Genomic DNA, 15793 nt, shown 5'->3' with positions numbered 1-15793 from the left:
GGGGCCTGGAGTCACCATCCCCTGTTCGGACCTACAGACCTCGCCGCTGCTGAGCTCTACAGATACCGCTCCTTCCACGCAGGTCGCCAATTCCGCGGGCCTTACTGAGCCGCGCCAGCCACCGTCCGCGAGGCCTTGGCGCGCCCGTGACGTCACTGTCGTGCGCCTCTCCCGCAGCAAGGGGAATATGGCTCTAGCACGGCGGCTGCAACTGTTGTCGCTCGCGGCTCGGTTGCTTCTGGCGCCTCGCCGGGACCTGATGGTCCGCGGTCCCAACGAGCCCCTGCCCGTGGTGCGCATCCCGCGGGCTCTACAGCGGCGGCAGGAAGAGCGGCAGAGCGGGCAGCGGAGCCCCCCGCGGCCGGTGCTGGTGCGACCTGGGCCGCTGCTGATCTCAGCGAGGCGACCGGAATTGAACCAGCCGGCACGCCTCACGCTGGGCCCTTGGGAGCCCGCGCCACTCGCTTCGCGCGGCTGGAGGAATCGGCGCGCCCACGGGGACCATTTCTCCATCGAGCGCGCGCAACATGAGGCTCCGGCGCTGCGGAACCTCTCGCCCAAGGGCAGCTTCACCGATCTGGGTCTGGAGCTCCGCGTTCTGAGCGCACTACGAGAGGCTGCTCCCGAAGTTGTTCGGCCCACAACCGTGCAGTCGAGTACCATTCCCCCACTCCTTCGCGGCCGCCACATCCTCTGCGCCGCAGAAACCGGCAGTGGCAAAACTCTCGGCTACGTGCTGCCTCTCCTTCAACGGCTCTTGGGCCAGCCAAGCCTGGACCCCTGTCGTATCCCTGCTCCTCGAGGCCTGGTTCTTGTGCCTTCTCGAGAATTAGCTGAACAGGTGCGGGCCGTGGCCCAGCCCTTGGGCAGCTCCTTGGGCCTCCAGGTGCGGGAGTTAGGGGGAGGCCATGGCATGAGTAGGATCAGGCTGCAACTGTCCAAACAACCTCCAGCAGATATACTAGTGGCCACTCCGGGGGCTCTGTGGAAGGCCCTGAAAACTCAACTGGTCAGCCTGGAGCAGCTGTCCTTCTTGGTGTTGGATGAGGCAGACACGCTGTTGGATGAAAGCTTCCTGGAACTGGTGGATTACATCTTGGAGGGGAGCCATATAGCAGAAGGCCCAGCTGACTTAAAAGACCCCTTCAATCCCAAAGCTCAGTTAGTGCTGGTGGGGGCCACATTTCCCAAAGGTGTAGGCCAGCTGCTGAGTAAAGTTGCCAGCTTAGACTCTCTAACTACCGTTACCAGTGACAAGCTCCACTGCATCATGCCTCATGTCAGACAGACATTCATGAGGCTGAAGGGAACAGAGAAGGTGACTGGGTTGGTGCAGATCCTCAAGCAGCATGACAGAGCATATAGGACAGGCCCCGCAGGAACTGTTCTGGTGTTCTGTAATTGCTCCAGCACTGTGAACTGGCTGGGGTATATTCTGGATGACCACAAAATCCAACACTTAAGACTGCAGGGACAGATGCCAGCCTCAATGAGAGCAGGCATCTTCCAGTCCTTCCAGAAGGGCTCCCGAGACATACTTCTCTGCACAGACATCGCCTCTCGGGGCCTGGACAGCACCCAGGTGGAGCTAGTCATCAATTATGATTTCCCTCTCACCCTGCAAGACTACATCCACAGAGCAGGGAGGGTGGGCCGGGTGGGGAGCGAGGTGCCAGGCACCGTCGTCAGCTTTGTGACCCATCCCTGGGACGTGAGCCTGGTTCAGAAGATTGAGCTGGCAGCTCGCCGGAGGAGAAGCCTTCCAGGACTAGGGTCCTCCTCAGTGACAGAGCCTTCGCACCAGCAAACCTTATTGCAGCGGGCTTATATATGATGCCACAACAGGGACCTTTCCCTCTGTGCTGGATGGGTGACCACACTTGTCAGTAGGGTGCTCTGGGCTGCCTAGTCACCTTCTGAAGGCCCGGGCTGCTGTCTGGCTTCAAAAGGTAAGCTGCCGGCCAACACTGGAGGGTGAACTACTGAGCATGGCTCTTTGTAGTCTTTCACATGAAGAATAAAGTCGATCTTGGCTCTGTATTATGTCATGGTTTCTAACAATAAGCGATGTTTCTATGGGTGTCCCTTAATAACAGTTTCCACTGGGGCAGAATTCACTAGACTGAGAAGATTCACACTCCAAACTACCACACTTAGGACGAAGGCTCTTTCAATTGATGTTTTAGTTTAAATTTTATTTCCTGCCCCCAAACATCCATTAAGCGCCCAGGAGAAGGAAAAGGGGATGTGACTAGCAATAGAGAGAAATTTTCTTCACAACAATGGCCATGGCAAGCTTAGGCACTTTTGGTGAAATCTCTCTGGGAAGTACTGGCAGAGGAATAAAAGGCAAACTGACACAGAAGTATTGCTTGGTGTGCATTTCCAGGCTCTGCCTTCTTTCTCATCTCTTGGTGGCAGGCGGAGGAAGAGGAGAAAAGGTTAAACTTTTTTATAAACCGGCAGAATAAGCTTATAACATCCTCTCACTATCTCTGCATAGGTTCTAGTCTCTGCAGCATTATATAAGCTTTGCCCAAAGTAATGAACAGTTGAAAGTCAAATGTAATACTTCACCAAACAACTTAAAAATGCTTGCACACCGGAAAGGATTAAGTTGCAGAGAACACAAATGGACCCAGAGCAACCTTTGCCAAAAGAGAATATTGTGCTAAATGTACAGCCATAGCGCTTTTCCATATGAAGAAACAGTCAGAAGGATAAAAGAACTTGGTCAAAATCACACAAGTAAGTAGGACAGAATCTGGTCTGTCTGTCCCAAGGGTTGTGTTCTTTAACCACCAGGCTAGCTTTTCTCAAATCTGATTCATGCATAGAATAACTATACACCTCTGTTTGCCTTGAATATTCCCTGTTTATACGTATGCCTGCTGCAGTTTCTAACATTGCCCACTTTGACTCCCAAAAGCAACGGAGAATACACAATACTTTGGTCACTCTATCCATGGACCACTGTGGTGGGATTGACCAGGAAGCTTATTAAAAGTGCAGCTTCCTGGGCTTCCCTGGTGGCGCAGTGGTTGAGAGTCTGCCTGCCAATGCAGGGGACACGTGTTCGAGCCCTGGTCTGGGAGGATCCCACATGCCATGGAGCGACTGGGCCCGTGAGCCACAACTACTGAGCCTGCGCATCTGGAGCCTGTGCTCCGCAACAACAGAGGCCGCGACAGTGAGAGGCCCGCGCACCGCGATGAAGAGTGGCCCCCGCTCGCCGCAATTAGAGAAAGCCCTCGCGCAGAAACGAAGACCCAACACAGCCAAAAATAAATTAATTAATTTAAAAAAAAAAAAAAAAAAGTGCAGCTTCCTGAGCCCTACTCCAGATCTCGATAAGTTTTCTGAGGGTTCGCTCAAGAATCCAGGTACAAGTCTTTTTAAGTGGTTTTGTGGAACCCCCCAGGTGAGTCGCTCTCTTAAGTTAATAAACCATTTATTCTGCCTTCCCCAGATGCGGAGCCAGGTCCTGTTAAGGTAGGAGTCCCCACACCACATCAGAGGGATGCTCCCAGCCAAGTAATCTCTGGAGACTTGGAGAATCTGAATGGTCTCATGCTGGCCCACCTCCCATGACAAACCTCCTCCAGAGCATTCCCCTTCACATTTTACCTTCTACCACTCCCAAAGGCAGTCTGCTCCAATGAGGCCTGACTTCGTCTGTCCTACCGTACACGGACTGATTCAAGCAGTTTAGGAATACAAGGTGCTGTGGTTCTCAACCAGGGTGGCCAAACCTCTAAACTACTAGTCCAAACAGTCTCTACCTCCTGGGCACATCCCCTCTGCAACAGCCCCAGTACACGAATGTCCCATCTTTGCTTTTTCAAGGTCGGCAACAGGGAGTCCCCTCCTAAAGAAGGTTCTCTCTCATTGCCACACTCTCAAAGGCTGCCCCCAATGTGGTTCCTTCCTGTGGGCCTGATCAGGCTAAGGGCAGAGTGGTCTCTTTCCTTCTCTGAGTCGGACCAAATCGTCTTAGTAACACCTCTTCACAGTGTTGACCATGTGTTTCACGGGGGCTGCTGCTGAGCCTTTATCTCATCCTTTCATGGTGGAGAGAGAGAGGATTATAATGATTTTTACTTCTAGGGGAGAGGGGAGTGTAACGATTACGTTGTCATTTTGTATTATGCCCTTTGGTCATGAACTTGTTTTGAATTTCGTACGAAAATGGGCCCACCATTCCCACTTTGTGAGGTCATTCAGCACCCTCATTTTGCACCTTTAACATCTCTCTCAGTGTCACTTGGAAATGTTTGAAATGGCATGAGCTCGTCCTCACATTCCTATCAGCTGTAAACCCGGAGCCCCAACATGAACCTAACCATTGAGCAGAGCACCTCTCCACTACCTGTGTAACACTGGGTAGGCCCCTTAACCTCTTGGTTTTCTTCAGTCCTCAGTTGTGAAAATGTGAGGGTTCTATGAATTTATATTTGGGGCAGGACAAGGTCGAGGAGAGTGTGTCTTTGCTTTTATTCTTCCAATCTGGAATGTCTTCCCTCTCTTCCCCATGGGTCCAAATCTCACTTGTCCTTCAGGCCCACTGCCAAGGAGCCTTCCCTGATTCCCCAGTCCACACAAATCTCTGCCTCTTAGGGTCAGTGCCATACAACCTAGCTGTCTGTGACGTTAATCTTGCCTCTCAAGCCAATCTCAGAATGTGGGTCTCTCTTGCCCTCCTGGGGCCCCTGGGGCTGTGCCAGCCCACCGGCACGCCCCACGTGGGGTGTCTACTAGACTAGGGCATGGGTGGGGAGGCCCAGGTGTGAGGGGCCAGGCAGAGTACCTCTGCCTCCCCCCTACTCTCCTCCACAAAACTGCCCCTCCTCCTGAAGCCTGCCCCTCAAGTCACAGGTTCCTTACATGACCTCACTGGGTAAGGGTAACTATGCCAACGTGCTGCCCTCAGAGAAACTTCCCTGCCAGTTCTCCACCAGATACCAATCTTTTGGTTGTCTGAGAGAGAATGTCTGACCAGATCTTCTATATTTACTCTAACCTGTCCTCTGTTCCCTGGGAGGGCAGTGCAGCAGGTACACTGAGACCGGGCATCTGTACAGGATGCATGGTGTACACACAACCTCCCCTGGCTGCCCCATGTTCCTGTGGGGCTTGCCCACCACATACACCTGAACACTTTCCCAGCTGTAAGTAATACCAGTGACCTGGGACACCTTCAGGGACCCACAGTGCTCACTGCTGAGGACAAGTGAAAGGTCATCCCTGGACAAGTGTGCAGGATGGTTCTGATCTTTATAAATGTAGCCTTCCCCTTTGGGCTACAGGATGCTTCCATTCAGACCCTTTCCTGACTGGCCTCTTAGCAAAAGACAAGTGCATTTTTGTTGGCAAATGGTAAATGGAGCAGTTTGAGGAAGAGGGCCACTCTTGAAACACACCTTCAAACCCAGGCACCTCTGTGCTGTCATGTAGACATCTATATCGGTGCCCTCAGACACATCCCATCCTGAGCTGCTGAGTACTAGGGGAGAGGGTGGTGCCATATTGATGGGAAGACCGGAAGAACCAAGGGGGGTGTTGAAGTGCTAATGAGCCTGGAGGGCTGAGGAGATGGTGTCCCAGGAGGCTGGGTTGACGTGAGCCTAGACTTGGTACCCAGAACCCGGTTCTGAGTCTCCTGATCACTCTGCCTCTGTATTTGGCCTTGTTCTAATCTAGATAAATGTATCAGAGCACTAGAGTTCAGTGTGGTTGAAACAGGCAGTATAAATGGGGCCCAAGAGGGGTTGCCAAGGTGGGAGGGGTTCTTAACCAACTTATATTAGATTATTTTTATCCAAAACTTGAAAGGCATTTCCATTAGAGCCTCAGAAGTGACAGACTGCAAGAAATGTTTTCTCTGTTGTGGAAGGGAGAGACGGAGAGGATCATGACTGCAATTACTTTCGGGTTCTACTGTTTTCCCTGGAAACGGTGAAGAGACTTCCTCATGTGCTGCAGCCGTAGGCTCTAGGAATTGCTTTGGCAGCAAGTGTCCCTTCTCTAGGGACTCATAGAGGTGATGGGCCAAGGCTGTGTTTTGGATGTCACGTAGATTAAAGGTCTTCAGCCAGAAACTGGGAGAGACATGAGAGAGCGAAATTCTGGCAGGAGACTGTGTACAGCAGAAGTGACTGATCAGTTCTGATTTTCTTTGCTGCAGCAGTGGCTCCCGTTTGTCTTCCTATACCTGGTCACTACCGTGTCCTCAACCGAGGGTGTGGGGAAACGCAGTTGGGCTGGCATGGGGAGACATACTGCCTGGTTGGTGGCTACCGGGCCTACGGGGATGTTCCTTTGGCCACGCCAGCAAAGGTGGAAGCGGAGAAGCCAGTCCCCAGACGTGCTCGCTAGGGAAAGTGCCCTCCGGAAGAGTCGGACGAAGACCTGGGTTGCCCCAGACCCAAACGCCGGCGATTGCAGCATTCAAGCAGTTTAGGACTAGAAGATGCTTTGATTCTCAAGCAGCGTGGCCCAACCTCTGGGCACATCCCCTCTGCAACAGCCCCAGTACACGAATGTCCCATTTTTGCTTTTTCAAGGTCGGCAACAGGGAGTCCCCTCCTAAAGAAGGTTCTCTCTCATTGCCACACTCTCAAAGGCTGCCCCCAATGTGGTTCCTTCCTGTGGGCCTGATCAGGCTAAGGGCAGAGTGGTCTCTTTCCTTCTCTGAGTCGGACCAAATCGTCTTAGTAACACCTCTTCACAGTGTTGACCATGTGTTTCACGGGGGCTGCTGCTGAGCCTTTATCTCATCCTTTCATGGTGGAGAGAGAGAGGATTATAATGATTTTTACTTCTAGGGGAGAGGGGAGTGTAACGATTACGTTGTCATTTTGTATTATGCCCTTTGGTCATGAACTTGTTTTGAATTTCGTACGAAAATGGGCCCACCATTCCCACTTTGTGAGGTCATTCAGCACCCTCATTTTGCACCTTTAACATCTCTCTCAGTGTCACTTGGAAATGTTTGAAATGGCATGAGCTCGTCCTCACATTCCTATCAGCTGTAAACCCGGAGCCCCAACATGAACCTAACCATTGAGCAGAGCACCTCTCCACTACCTGTGTAACACTGGGTAGGCCCCTTAACCTCTTGGTTTTCTTCAGTCCTCAGTTGTGAAAATGTGAGGGTTCTATGAATTTATATTTGGGGCAGGACAAGGTCGAGGAGAGTGTGTCTTTGCTTTTATTCTTCCAATCTGGAATGTCTTCCCTCTCTTCCCCATGGGTCCAAATCTCACTTGTCCTTCAGGCCCACTGCCAAGGAGCCTTCCCTGATTCCCCAGTCCACACAAATCTCTGCCTCTTAGGGTCAGTGCCATACAACCTAGCTGTCTGTGACGTTAATCTTGCCTCTCAAGCCAATCTCAGAATGTGGGTCTCTCTTGCCCTCCTGGGGCCCCTGGGGCTGTGCCAGCCCACCGGCACGCCCCACGTGGGGTGTCTACTAGACTAGGGCATGGGTGGGGAGGCCCAGGTGTGAGGGGCCAGGCAGAGTACCTCTGCCTCCCCCCTACTCTCCTCCACAAAACTGCCCCTCCTCCTGAAGCCTGCCCCTCAAGTCACAGGTTCCTTACATGACCTCACTGGGTAAGGGTAACTATGCCAACGTGCTGCCCTCAGAGAAACTTCCCTGCCAGTTCTCCACCAGATACCAATCTTTTGGTTGTCTGAGAGAGAATGTCTGACCAGATCTTCTATATTTACTCTAACCTGTCCTCTGTTCCCTGGGAGGGCAGTGCAGCAGGTACACTGAGACCGGGCATCTGTACAGGATGCATGGTGTACACACAACCTCCCCTGGCTGCCCCATGTTCCTGTGGGGCTTGCCCACCACATACACCTGAACACTTTCCCAGCTGTAAGTAATACCAGTGACCTGGGACACCTTCAGGGACCCACAGTGCTCACTGCTGAGGACAAGTGAAAGGTCATCCCTGGACAAGTGTGCAGGATGGTTCTGATCTTTATAAATGTAGCCTTCCCCTTTGGGCTACAGGATGCTTCCATTCAGACCCTTTCCTGACTGGCCTCTTAGCAAAAGACAAGTGCATTTTTGTTGGCAAATGGTAAATGGAGCAGTTTGAGGAAGAGGGCCACTCTTGAAACACACCTTCAAACCCAGGCACCTCTGTGCTGTCATGTAGACATCTATATCGGTGCCCTCAGACACATCCCATCCTGAGCTGCTGAGTACTAGGGGAGAGGGTGGTGCCATATTGATGGGAAGACCGGAAGAACCAAGGGGGGTGTTGAAGTGCTAATGAGCCTGGAGGGCTGAGGAGATGGTGTCCCAGGAGGCTGGGTTGACGTGAGCCTAGACTTGGTACCCAGAACCCGGTTCTGAGTCTCCTGATCACTCTGCCTCTGTATTTGGCCTTGTTCTAATCTAGATAAATGTATCAGAGCACTAGAGTTCAGTGTGGTTGAAACAGGCAGTATAAATGGGGCCCAAGAGGGGTTGCCAAGGTGGGAGGGGTTCTTAACCAACTTATATTAGATTATTTTTATCCAAAACTTGAAAGGCATTTCCATTAGAGCCTCAGAAGTGACAGACTGCAAGAAATGTTTTCTCTGTTGTGGAAGGGAGAGACGGAGAGGATCATGACTGCAATTACTTTCGGGTTCTACTGTTTTCCCTGGAAACGGTGAAGAGACTTCCTCATGTGCTGCAGCCGTAGGCTCTAGGAATTGCTTTGGCAGCAAGTGTCCCTTCTCTAGGGACTCATAGAGGTGATGGGCCAAGGCTGTGTTTTGGATGTCACGTAGATTAAAGGTCTTCAGCCAGAAACTGGGAGAGACATGAGAGAGCGAAATTCTGGCAGGAGACTGTGTACAGCAGAAGTGACTGATCAGTTCTGATTTTCTTTGCTGCAGCAGTGGCTCCCGTTTGTCTTCCTATACCTGGTCACTACCGTGTCCTCAACCGAGGGTGTGGGGAAACGCAGTTGGGCTGGCATGGGGAGACATACTGCCTGGTTGGTGGCTACCGGGCCTACGGGGATGTTCCTTTGGCCACGCCAGCAAAGGTGGAAGCGGAGAAGCCAGTCCCCAGACGTGCTCGCTAGGGAAAGTGCCCTCCGGAAGAGTCGGACGAAGACCTGGGTTGCCCCAGACCCAAACGCCGGCGATTGCAGCATTCAAGCAGTTTAGGACTAGAAGATGCTTTGATTCTCAAGCAGCGTGGCCCAACCTCTGGGCACATCCCCTCTGCAACAGCCCCAGTACACGAATGTCCCATCTTTGCTTTTTCAAGGTCGGCAACAGGGAGTCCCCTCCTAAAGAAGGTTCTCTCTCATTGCCACACTCTCAAAGGCTGCCCCCAATGTGGTTCCTTCCTGTGGGCCTGATCAGGCTAAGGGCAGAGTGGTCTCTTTCCTTCTCTGAGTCGGACCAAATCGTCTTAGTAACACCTCTTCACAGTGTTGACCATGTGTTTCACGGGGGCTGCTGCTGAGCCTTTATCTCATCCTTTCATGGTGGAGAGAGAGAGGATTATAATGATTTTTACTTCTAGGGGAGAGGGGAGTGTAACGATTACGTTGTCATTTTGTATTATGCCCTTTGGTCATGAACTTGTTTTGAATTTCGTACGAAAATGGGCCCACCATTCCCACTTTGTGAGGTCATTCAGCACCCTCATTTTGCACCTTTAACATCTCTCTCAGTGTCACTTGGAAATGTTTGAAATGGCATGAGCTCGTCCTCACATTCCTATCAGCTGTAAACCCGGAGCCCCAACATGAACCTAACCATTGAGCAGAGCACCTCTCCACTACCTGTGTAACACTGGGTAGGCCCCTTAACCTCTTGGTTTTCTTCAGTCCTCAGTTGTGAAAATGTGAGGGTTCTATGAATTTATATTTGGGGCAGGACAAGGTCGAGGAGAGTGTGTCTTTGCTTTTATTCTTCCAATCTGGAATGTCTTCCCTCTCTTCCCCATGGGTCCAAATCTCACTTGTCCTTCAGGCCCACTGCCAAGGAGCCTTCCCTGATTCCCCAGTCCACACAAATCTCTGCCTCTTAGGGTCAGTGCCATACAACCTAGCTGTCTGTGACGTTAATCTTGCCTCTCAAGCCAATCTCAGAATGTGGGTCTCTCTTGCCCTCCTGGGGCCCCTGGGGCTGTGCCAGCCCACCGGCACGCCCCACGTGGGGTGTCTACTAGACTAGGGCATGGGTGGGGAGGCCCAGGTGTGAGGGGCCAGGCAGAGTACCTCTGCCTCCCCCCTACTCTCCTCCACAAAACTGCCCCTCCTCCTGAAGCCTGCCCCTCAAGTCACAGGTTCCTTATATGACCTCACTGGGTAAGGGTAACTATGCCAACGTGCTGCCCTCAGAGAAACTTCCCTGCCAGTTCTCCACCAGATACCAATCTTTTGGTTGTCTGAGAGAGAATGTCTGACCAGATCTTCTATATTTACTCTAACCTGTCCTCTGTTCCCTGGGAGGGCAGTGCAGCAGGTACACTGAGACCGGGCATCTGTACAGGATGCATGGTGTACACACAACCTCCCCTGGCTGCCCCATGTTCCTGTGGGGCTTGCCCACCACATACACCTGAACACTTTCCCAGCTGTAAGTAATACCAGTGACCTGGGACACCTTCAGGGACCCACAGTGCTCACTGCTGAGGACAAGTGAAAGGTCATCCCTGGACAAGTGTGCAGGATGGTTCTGATCTTTATAAATGTAGCCTTCCCCTTTGGGCTACAGGATGCTTCCATTCAGACCCTTTCCTGACTGGCCTCTTAGCAAAAGACAAGTGCATTTTTGTTGGCAAATGGTAAATGGAGCAGTTTGAGGAAGAGGGCCACTCTTGAAACACACCTTCAAACCCAGGCACCTCTGTGCTGTCATGTAGACATCTATATCGGTGCCCTCAGACACATCCCATCCTGAGCTGCTGAGTACTAGGGGAGAGGGTGGTGCCATATTGATGGGAAGACCGGAAGAACCAAGGGGGGTGTTGAAGTGCTAATGAGCCTGGAGGGCTGAGGAGATGGTGTCCCAGGAGGCTGGGTTGACGTGAGCCTAGACTTGGTACCCAGAACCCGGTTCTGAGTCTCCTGATCACTCTGCCTCTGTATTTGGCCTTGTTCTAATCTAGATAAATGTATCAGAGCGCTAGAGTTCAGTGTGGTTGAAACAGGCAGTATAAATGGGGCCCAAGAGGGGTTGCCAAGGTGGGAGGGGTTCTTAACCAACTTATATTAGATTATTTTTATCCAAAACTTGAAAGGCATTTCCATTAGAGCCTCAGAAGTGACAGACTGCAAGAAATGTTTTCTCTGTTGTGGAAGGGAGAGACGGAGAGGATCATGACTGCAATTACTTTCGGGTTCTACTGTTTTCCCTGGAAACGGTGAAGAGACTTCCTCATGTGCTGCAGCCGTAGGCTCTAGGAATTGCTTTGGCAGCAAGTGTCCCTTCTCTAGGGACTCATAGAGGTGATGGGCCAAGGCTGTGTTTTGGATGTCACGTAGATTAAAGGTCTTCAGCCAGAAACTGGGAGAGACATGAGAGAGCGAAATTCTGGCAGGAGACTGTGTACAGCAGAAGTGACTGATCAGTTCTGATTTTCTTTGCTGCAGCAGTGGCTCCCGTTTGTCTTCCTATACCTGGTCACTACCGTGTCCTCAACCGAGGGTGTGGGGAAACGCAGTTGGGCTGGCATGGGGAGACATACTGCCTGGTTGGTGGCTACCGGGCCTACGGGGATGTTCCTTTGGCCACGCCAGCAAAGGTGGAAGCGGAGAAGCCAGTCCCCAGACGTGCTCGCTAGGGAAAGTGCCCTCCGGAAGAGTCGGACGAAGACCTGGGTTGCCCCAGACCCAAACGCCGGCGATTGCAGCATTCAAGCAGTTTAGGACTAGAAGATGCTTTGATTCTCAAGCAGCGTGGCCCAACCTCTGGGCACATCCCCTCTGCAACAGCCCCAGTACACGAATGTCCCATCTTTGCTTTTTCAAGGTCGGCAACAGGGAGTCCCCTCCTAAAGAAGGTTCTCTCTCATTGCCACACTCTCAAAGGCTGCCCCCAATGTGGTTCCTTCCTGTGGGCCTGATCAGGCTAAGGGCAGAGTGGTCTCTTTCCTTCTCTGAGTCGGACCAAATCGTCTTAGTAACACCTCTTCACAGTGTTGACCATGTGTTTCACGGGGGCTGCTGCTGAGCCTTTATCTCATCCTTTCATGGTGGAGAGAGAGAGGATTATAATGATTTTTACTTCTAGGGGAGAGGGGAGTGTAACGATTACGTTGTCATTTTGTATTATGCCCTTTGGTCATGAACTTGTTTTGAATTTCGTACGAAAATGGGCCCACCATTCCCACTTTGTGAGGTCATTCAGCACCCTCATTTTGCACCTTTAACATCTCTCTCAGTGTCACTTGGAAATGTTTGAAATGGCATGAGCTCGTCCTCACATTCCTATCAGCTGTAAACCCGGAGCCCCAACATGAACCTAACCATTGAGCAGAGCACCTCTCCACTACCTGTGTAACACTGGGTAGGCCCCTTAACCTCTTGGTTTTCTTCAGTCCTCAGTTGTGAAAATGTGAGGGTTCTATGAATTTATATTTGGGGCAGGACAAGGTCGAGGAGAGTGTGTCTTTGCTTTTATTCTTCCAATCTGGAATGTCTTCCCTCTCTTCCCCATGGGTCCAAATCTCACTTGTCCTTCAGGCCCACTGCCAAGGAGCCTTCCCTGATTCCCCAGTCCACACAAATCTCTGCCTCTTAGGGTCAGTGCCATACAACCTAGCTGTCTGTGACGTTAATCTTGCCTCTCAAGCCAATCTCAGAATGTGGGTCTCTCTTGCCCTCCTGGGGCCCCTGGGGCTGTGCCAGCCCACCGGCACGCCCCACGTGGGGTGTCTACTAGACTAGGGCATGGGTGGGGAGGCCCAGGTGTGAGGGGCCAGGCAGAGTACCTCTGCCTCCCCCCTACTCTCCTCCACAAAACTGCCCCTCCTCCTGAAGCCTGCCCCTCAAGTCACAGGTTCCTTATATGACCTCACTGGGTAAGGGTAACTATGCCAACGTGCTGCCCTCAGAGAAACTTCCCTGCCAGTTCTCCACCAGATACCAATCTTTTGGTTGTCTGAGAGAGAATGTCTGACCAGATCTTCTATATTTACTCTAACCTGTCCTCTGTTCCCTGGGAGGGCAGTGCAGCAGGTACACTGAGACCGGGCATCTGTACAGGATGCATGGTGTACACACAACCTCCCCTGGCTGCCCCATGTTCCTGTGGGGCTTGCCCACCACATACACCTGAACACTTTCCCAGCTGTAAGTAATACCAGTGACCTGGGACACCTTCAGGGACCCACAGTGCTCACTGCTGAGGACAAGTGAAAGGTCATCCCTGGACAAGTGTGCAGGATGGTTCTGATCTTTATAAATGTAGCCTTCCCCTTTGGGCTACAGGATGCTTCCATTCAGACCCTTTCCTGACTGGCCTCTTAGCAAAAGACAAGTGCATTTTTGTTGGCAAATGGTAAATGGAGCAGTTTGAGGAAGAGGGCCACTCTTGAAACACACCTTCAAACCCAGGCACCTCTGTGCTGTCATGTAGACATCTATATCGGTGCCCTCAGACACATCCCATCCTGAGCTGCTGAGTACTAGGGGAGAGGGTGGTGCCATATTGATGGGAAGACCGGAAGAACCAAGGGGGGTGTTGAAGTGCTAATGAGCCTGGAGGGCTGAGGAGATGGTGTCCCAGGAGGCTGGGTTGACGTGAGCCTAGACTTGGTACCCAGAACCCGGTTCTGAGTCTCCTGATCACTCTGCCTCTGTATTTGGCCTTGTTCTAATCTAGATAAATGTATCAGAGCGCTAGAGTTCAGTGTGGTTGAAACAGGCAGTATAAATGGGGCCCAAGAGGGGTTGCCAAGGTGGGAGGGGTTCTTAACCAACTTATATTAGATTATTTTTATCCAAAACTTGAAAGGCATTTCCATTAGAGCCTCAGAAGTGACAGACTGCAAGAAATGTTTTCTCTGTTGTGGAAGGGAGAGATGGAGAGGATCATGACTGCAATTACTTTCGGGTTCTACTGTTTTCCCTGGAAACGGTGAAGAGACTTCCTCATGTGCTGCAGCCGTAGGCTCTAGGAATTGCTTTGGCAGCAAGTGTCCCTTCTCTAGGGACTCATAGAGGTGATGGGCCAAGGCTGTGTTTTGGATGTCACGTAGATTAAAGGTCTTCAGCCAGAAACTGGGAGAGACATGAGAGAGCGAAATTCTGGCAGGAGACTGTGTACAGCAGAAGTGACTGATCAGTTCTGATTTTCTTTGCTGCAGCAGTGGCTCCCGTTTGTCTTCCTATACCTGGTCACTACCGTGTCCTCAACCGAGGGTGTGGGGAAACGCAGTTGGGCTGGCATGGGGAGACATACTGCCTGGTTGGTGGCTACCGGGCCTACGGGGATGTTCCTTTGGCCACGCCAGCAAAGGTGGAAGCGGAGAAGCCAGTCCCCAGACGTGCTCGCTAGGGAAAGTGCCCTCCGGAAGAGTCGGACGAAGACCTGGGTTGCCCCAGACCCAAACGCCGGCGATTGCAGCATTCAAGCAGTTTAGGACTAGAAGATGCTTTGATTCTCAAGCAGCGTGGCCCAACCTCTGGGCACATCCCCTCTGCAACAGCCCCAGTACACGAATGTCCCATCTTTGCTTTTTCAAGGTCGGCAACAGGGAGTCCCCTCCTAAAGAAGGTTCTCTCTCATTGCCACACTCTCAAAGGCTGCCCCCAATGTGGTTCCTTCCTGTGGGCCTGATCAGGCTAAGGGCAGAGTGGTCTCTTTCCTTCTCTGAGTCGGACCAAATCGTCTTAGTAACACCTCTTCACAGTGTTGACCATGTGTTTCACGGGGGCTGCTGCTGAGCCTTTATCTCATCCTTTCATGGTGGAGAGAGAGAGGATTATAATGATTTTTACTTCTAGGGGAGAGGGGAGTGTAACGATTACGTTGTCATTTTGTATTATGCCCTTTGGTCATGAACTTGTTTTGAATTTCGTACGAAAATGGGCCCACCATTCCCACTTTGTGAGGTCATTCAGCACCCTCATTTTGCACCTTTAACATCTCTCTCAGTGTCACTTGGAAATGTTTGAAATGGCATGAGCTCGTCCTCACATTCCTATCAGCTGTAAACCCGGAGCCCCAACATGAACCTAACCATTGAGCAGAGCACCTCTCCACTACCTGTGTAACACTGGGTAGGCCCCTTAACCTCTTGGTTTTCTTCAGTCCTCAGTTGTGAAAATGTGAGGGTTCTATGAATTTATATTTGGGGCAGGACAAGGTCGAGGAGAGTGTGTCTTTGCTTTTATTCTTCCAATCTGGAATGTCTTCCCTCTCTTCCCCATGGGTCCAAATCTCACTTGTCCTTCAGGCCCACTGCCAAGGAGCCTTCCCTGATTCCCCAGTCCACACAAATCTCTGCCTCTTAGGGTCAGTGCCATACAACCTAGCTGTCTGTGACGTTAATCTTGCCTCTCAAGCCAATCTCAGAATGTGGGTCTCTCTTGCCCTCCTGGGGCCCCTGGGGCTGTGCCAGCCCACCGGCACGCCCCACGTGGGGTGTCTACTAGACTAGGGCATGGGTGGGGAGGCCCAGGTGTGAGGGGCCAGGCAGAGTACCTCTGCCTCCCCCCTACTCTCCTCCACAAAACTGCCCCTCCTCCTGAAGCCTGCCCCTCAAGTCACAGGTTCCTTACATGACCTCACTGGGTAAGGGTAACTATGCCAACGTGCTGCC

At 51.9% G+C, this 15793-nt stretch overlaps 2 protein-coding genes across 8 annotated transcripts in view; one reads left to right on the top strand and one right to left on the bottom strand.

Moving 5' to 3' along the window:
- DUS2 (dihydrouridine synthase 2) overlaps positions 1-656 on the bottom strand; it is a gene marked incomplete at its 5' end in the record, with an annotated part of 44920 nt that extends 44264 nt beyond the window's left edge. For 2 of the 7 annotated variants that reach the window (XM_082436091.1, XM_082436087.1), the window contains one exon: positions 40-300. In XM_082436091.1, the coding sequence (XP_082292217.1) occupies positions 40-300 (261 nt within the window). Of the gene's footprint in view, positions 1-39 lie in introns of all 7 variants that reach the window. The other 5 variants (XM_082436088.1, XM_082436090.1, XM_082436092.1 and 2 more) reach the window with 4 other exon arrangements.
- DDX28 (DEAD-box helicase 28) lies at positions 528-1834 on the top strand (the record flags this gene model as incomplete). Its single annotated transcript, XM_082437102.1, has 2 exons — positions 528-581; positions 653-1834. 2 exons carry the CDS (start codon positions 528-530, stop codon positions 1832-1834), a joined length of 1236 nt encoding a protein of 411 aa, XP_082293228.1.
- Between the last annotated feature and the right edge of the window lie 13959 nt (positions 1835-15793).

The sequence above is a fragment of the Balaenoptera physalus genome (assembly GCF_965194825.1).
Source record: "Balaenoptera physalus genome assembly, chromosome: 19".
NCBI classification, from domain to species: Eukaryota; Metazoa; Chordata; class Mammalia; order Artiodactyla; family Balaenopteridae; genus Balaenoptera; species Balaenoptera physalus.
Note: the sequence above shows the minus strand (reverse complement) of the source record. Positions and strands in the feature narration are given on the sequence as shown.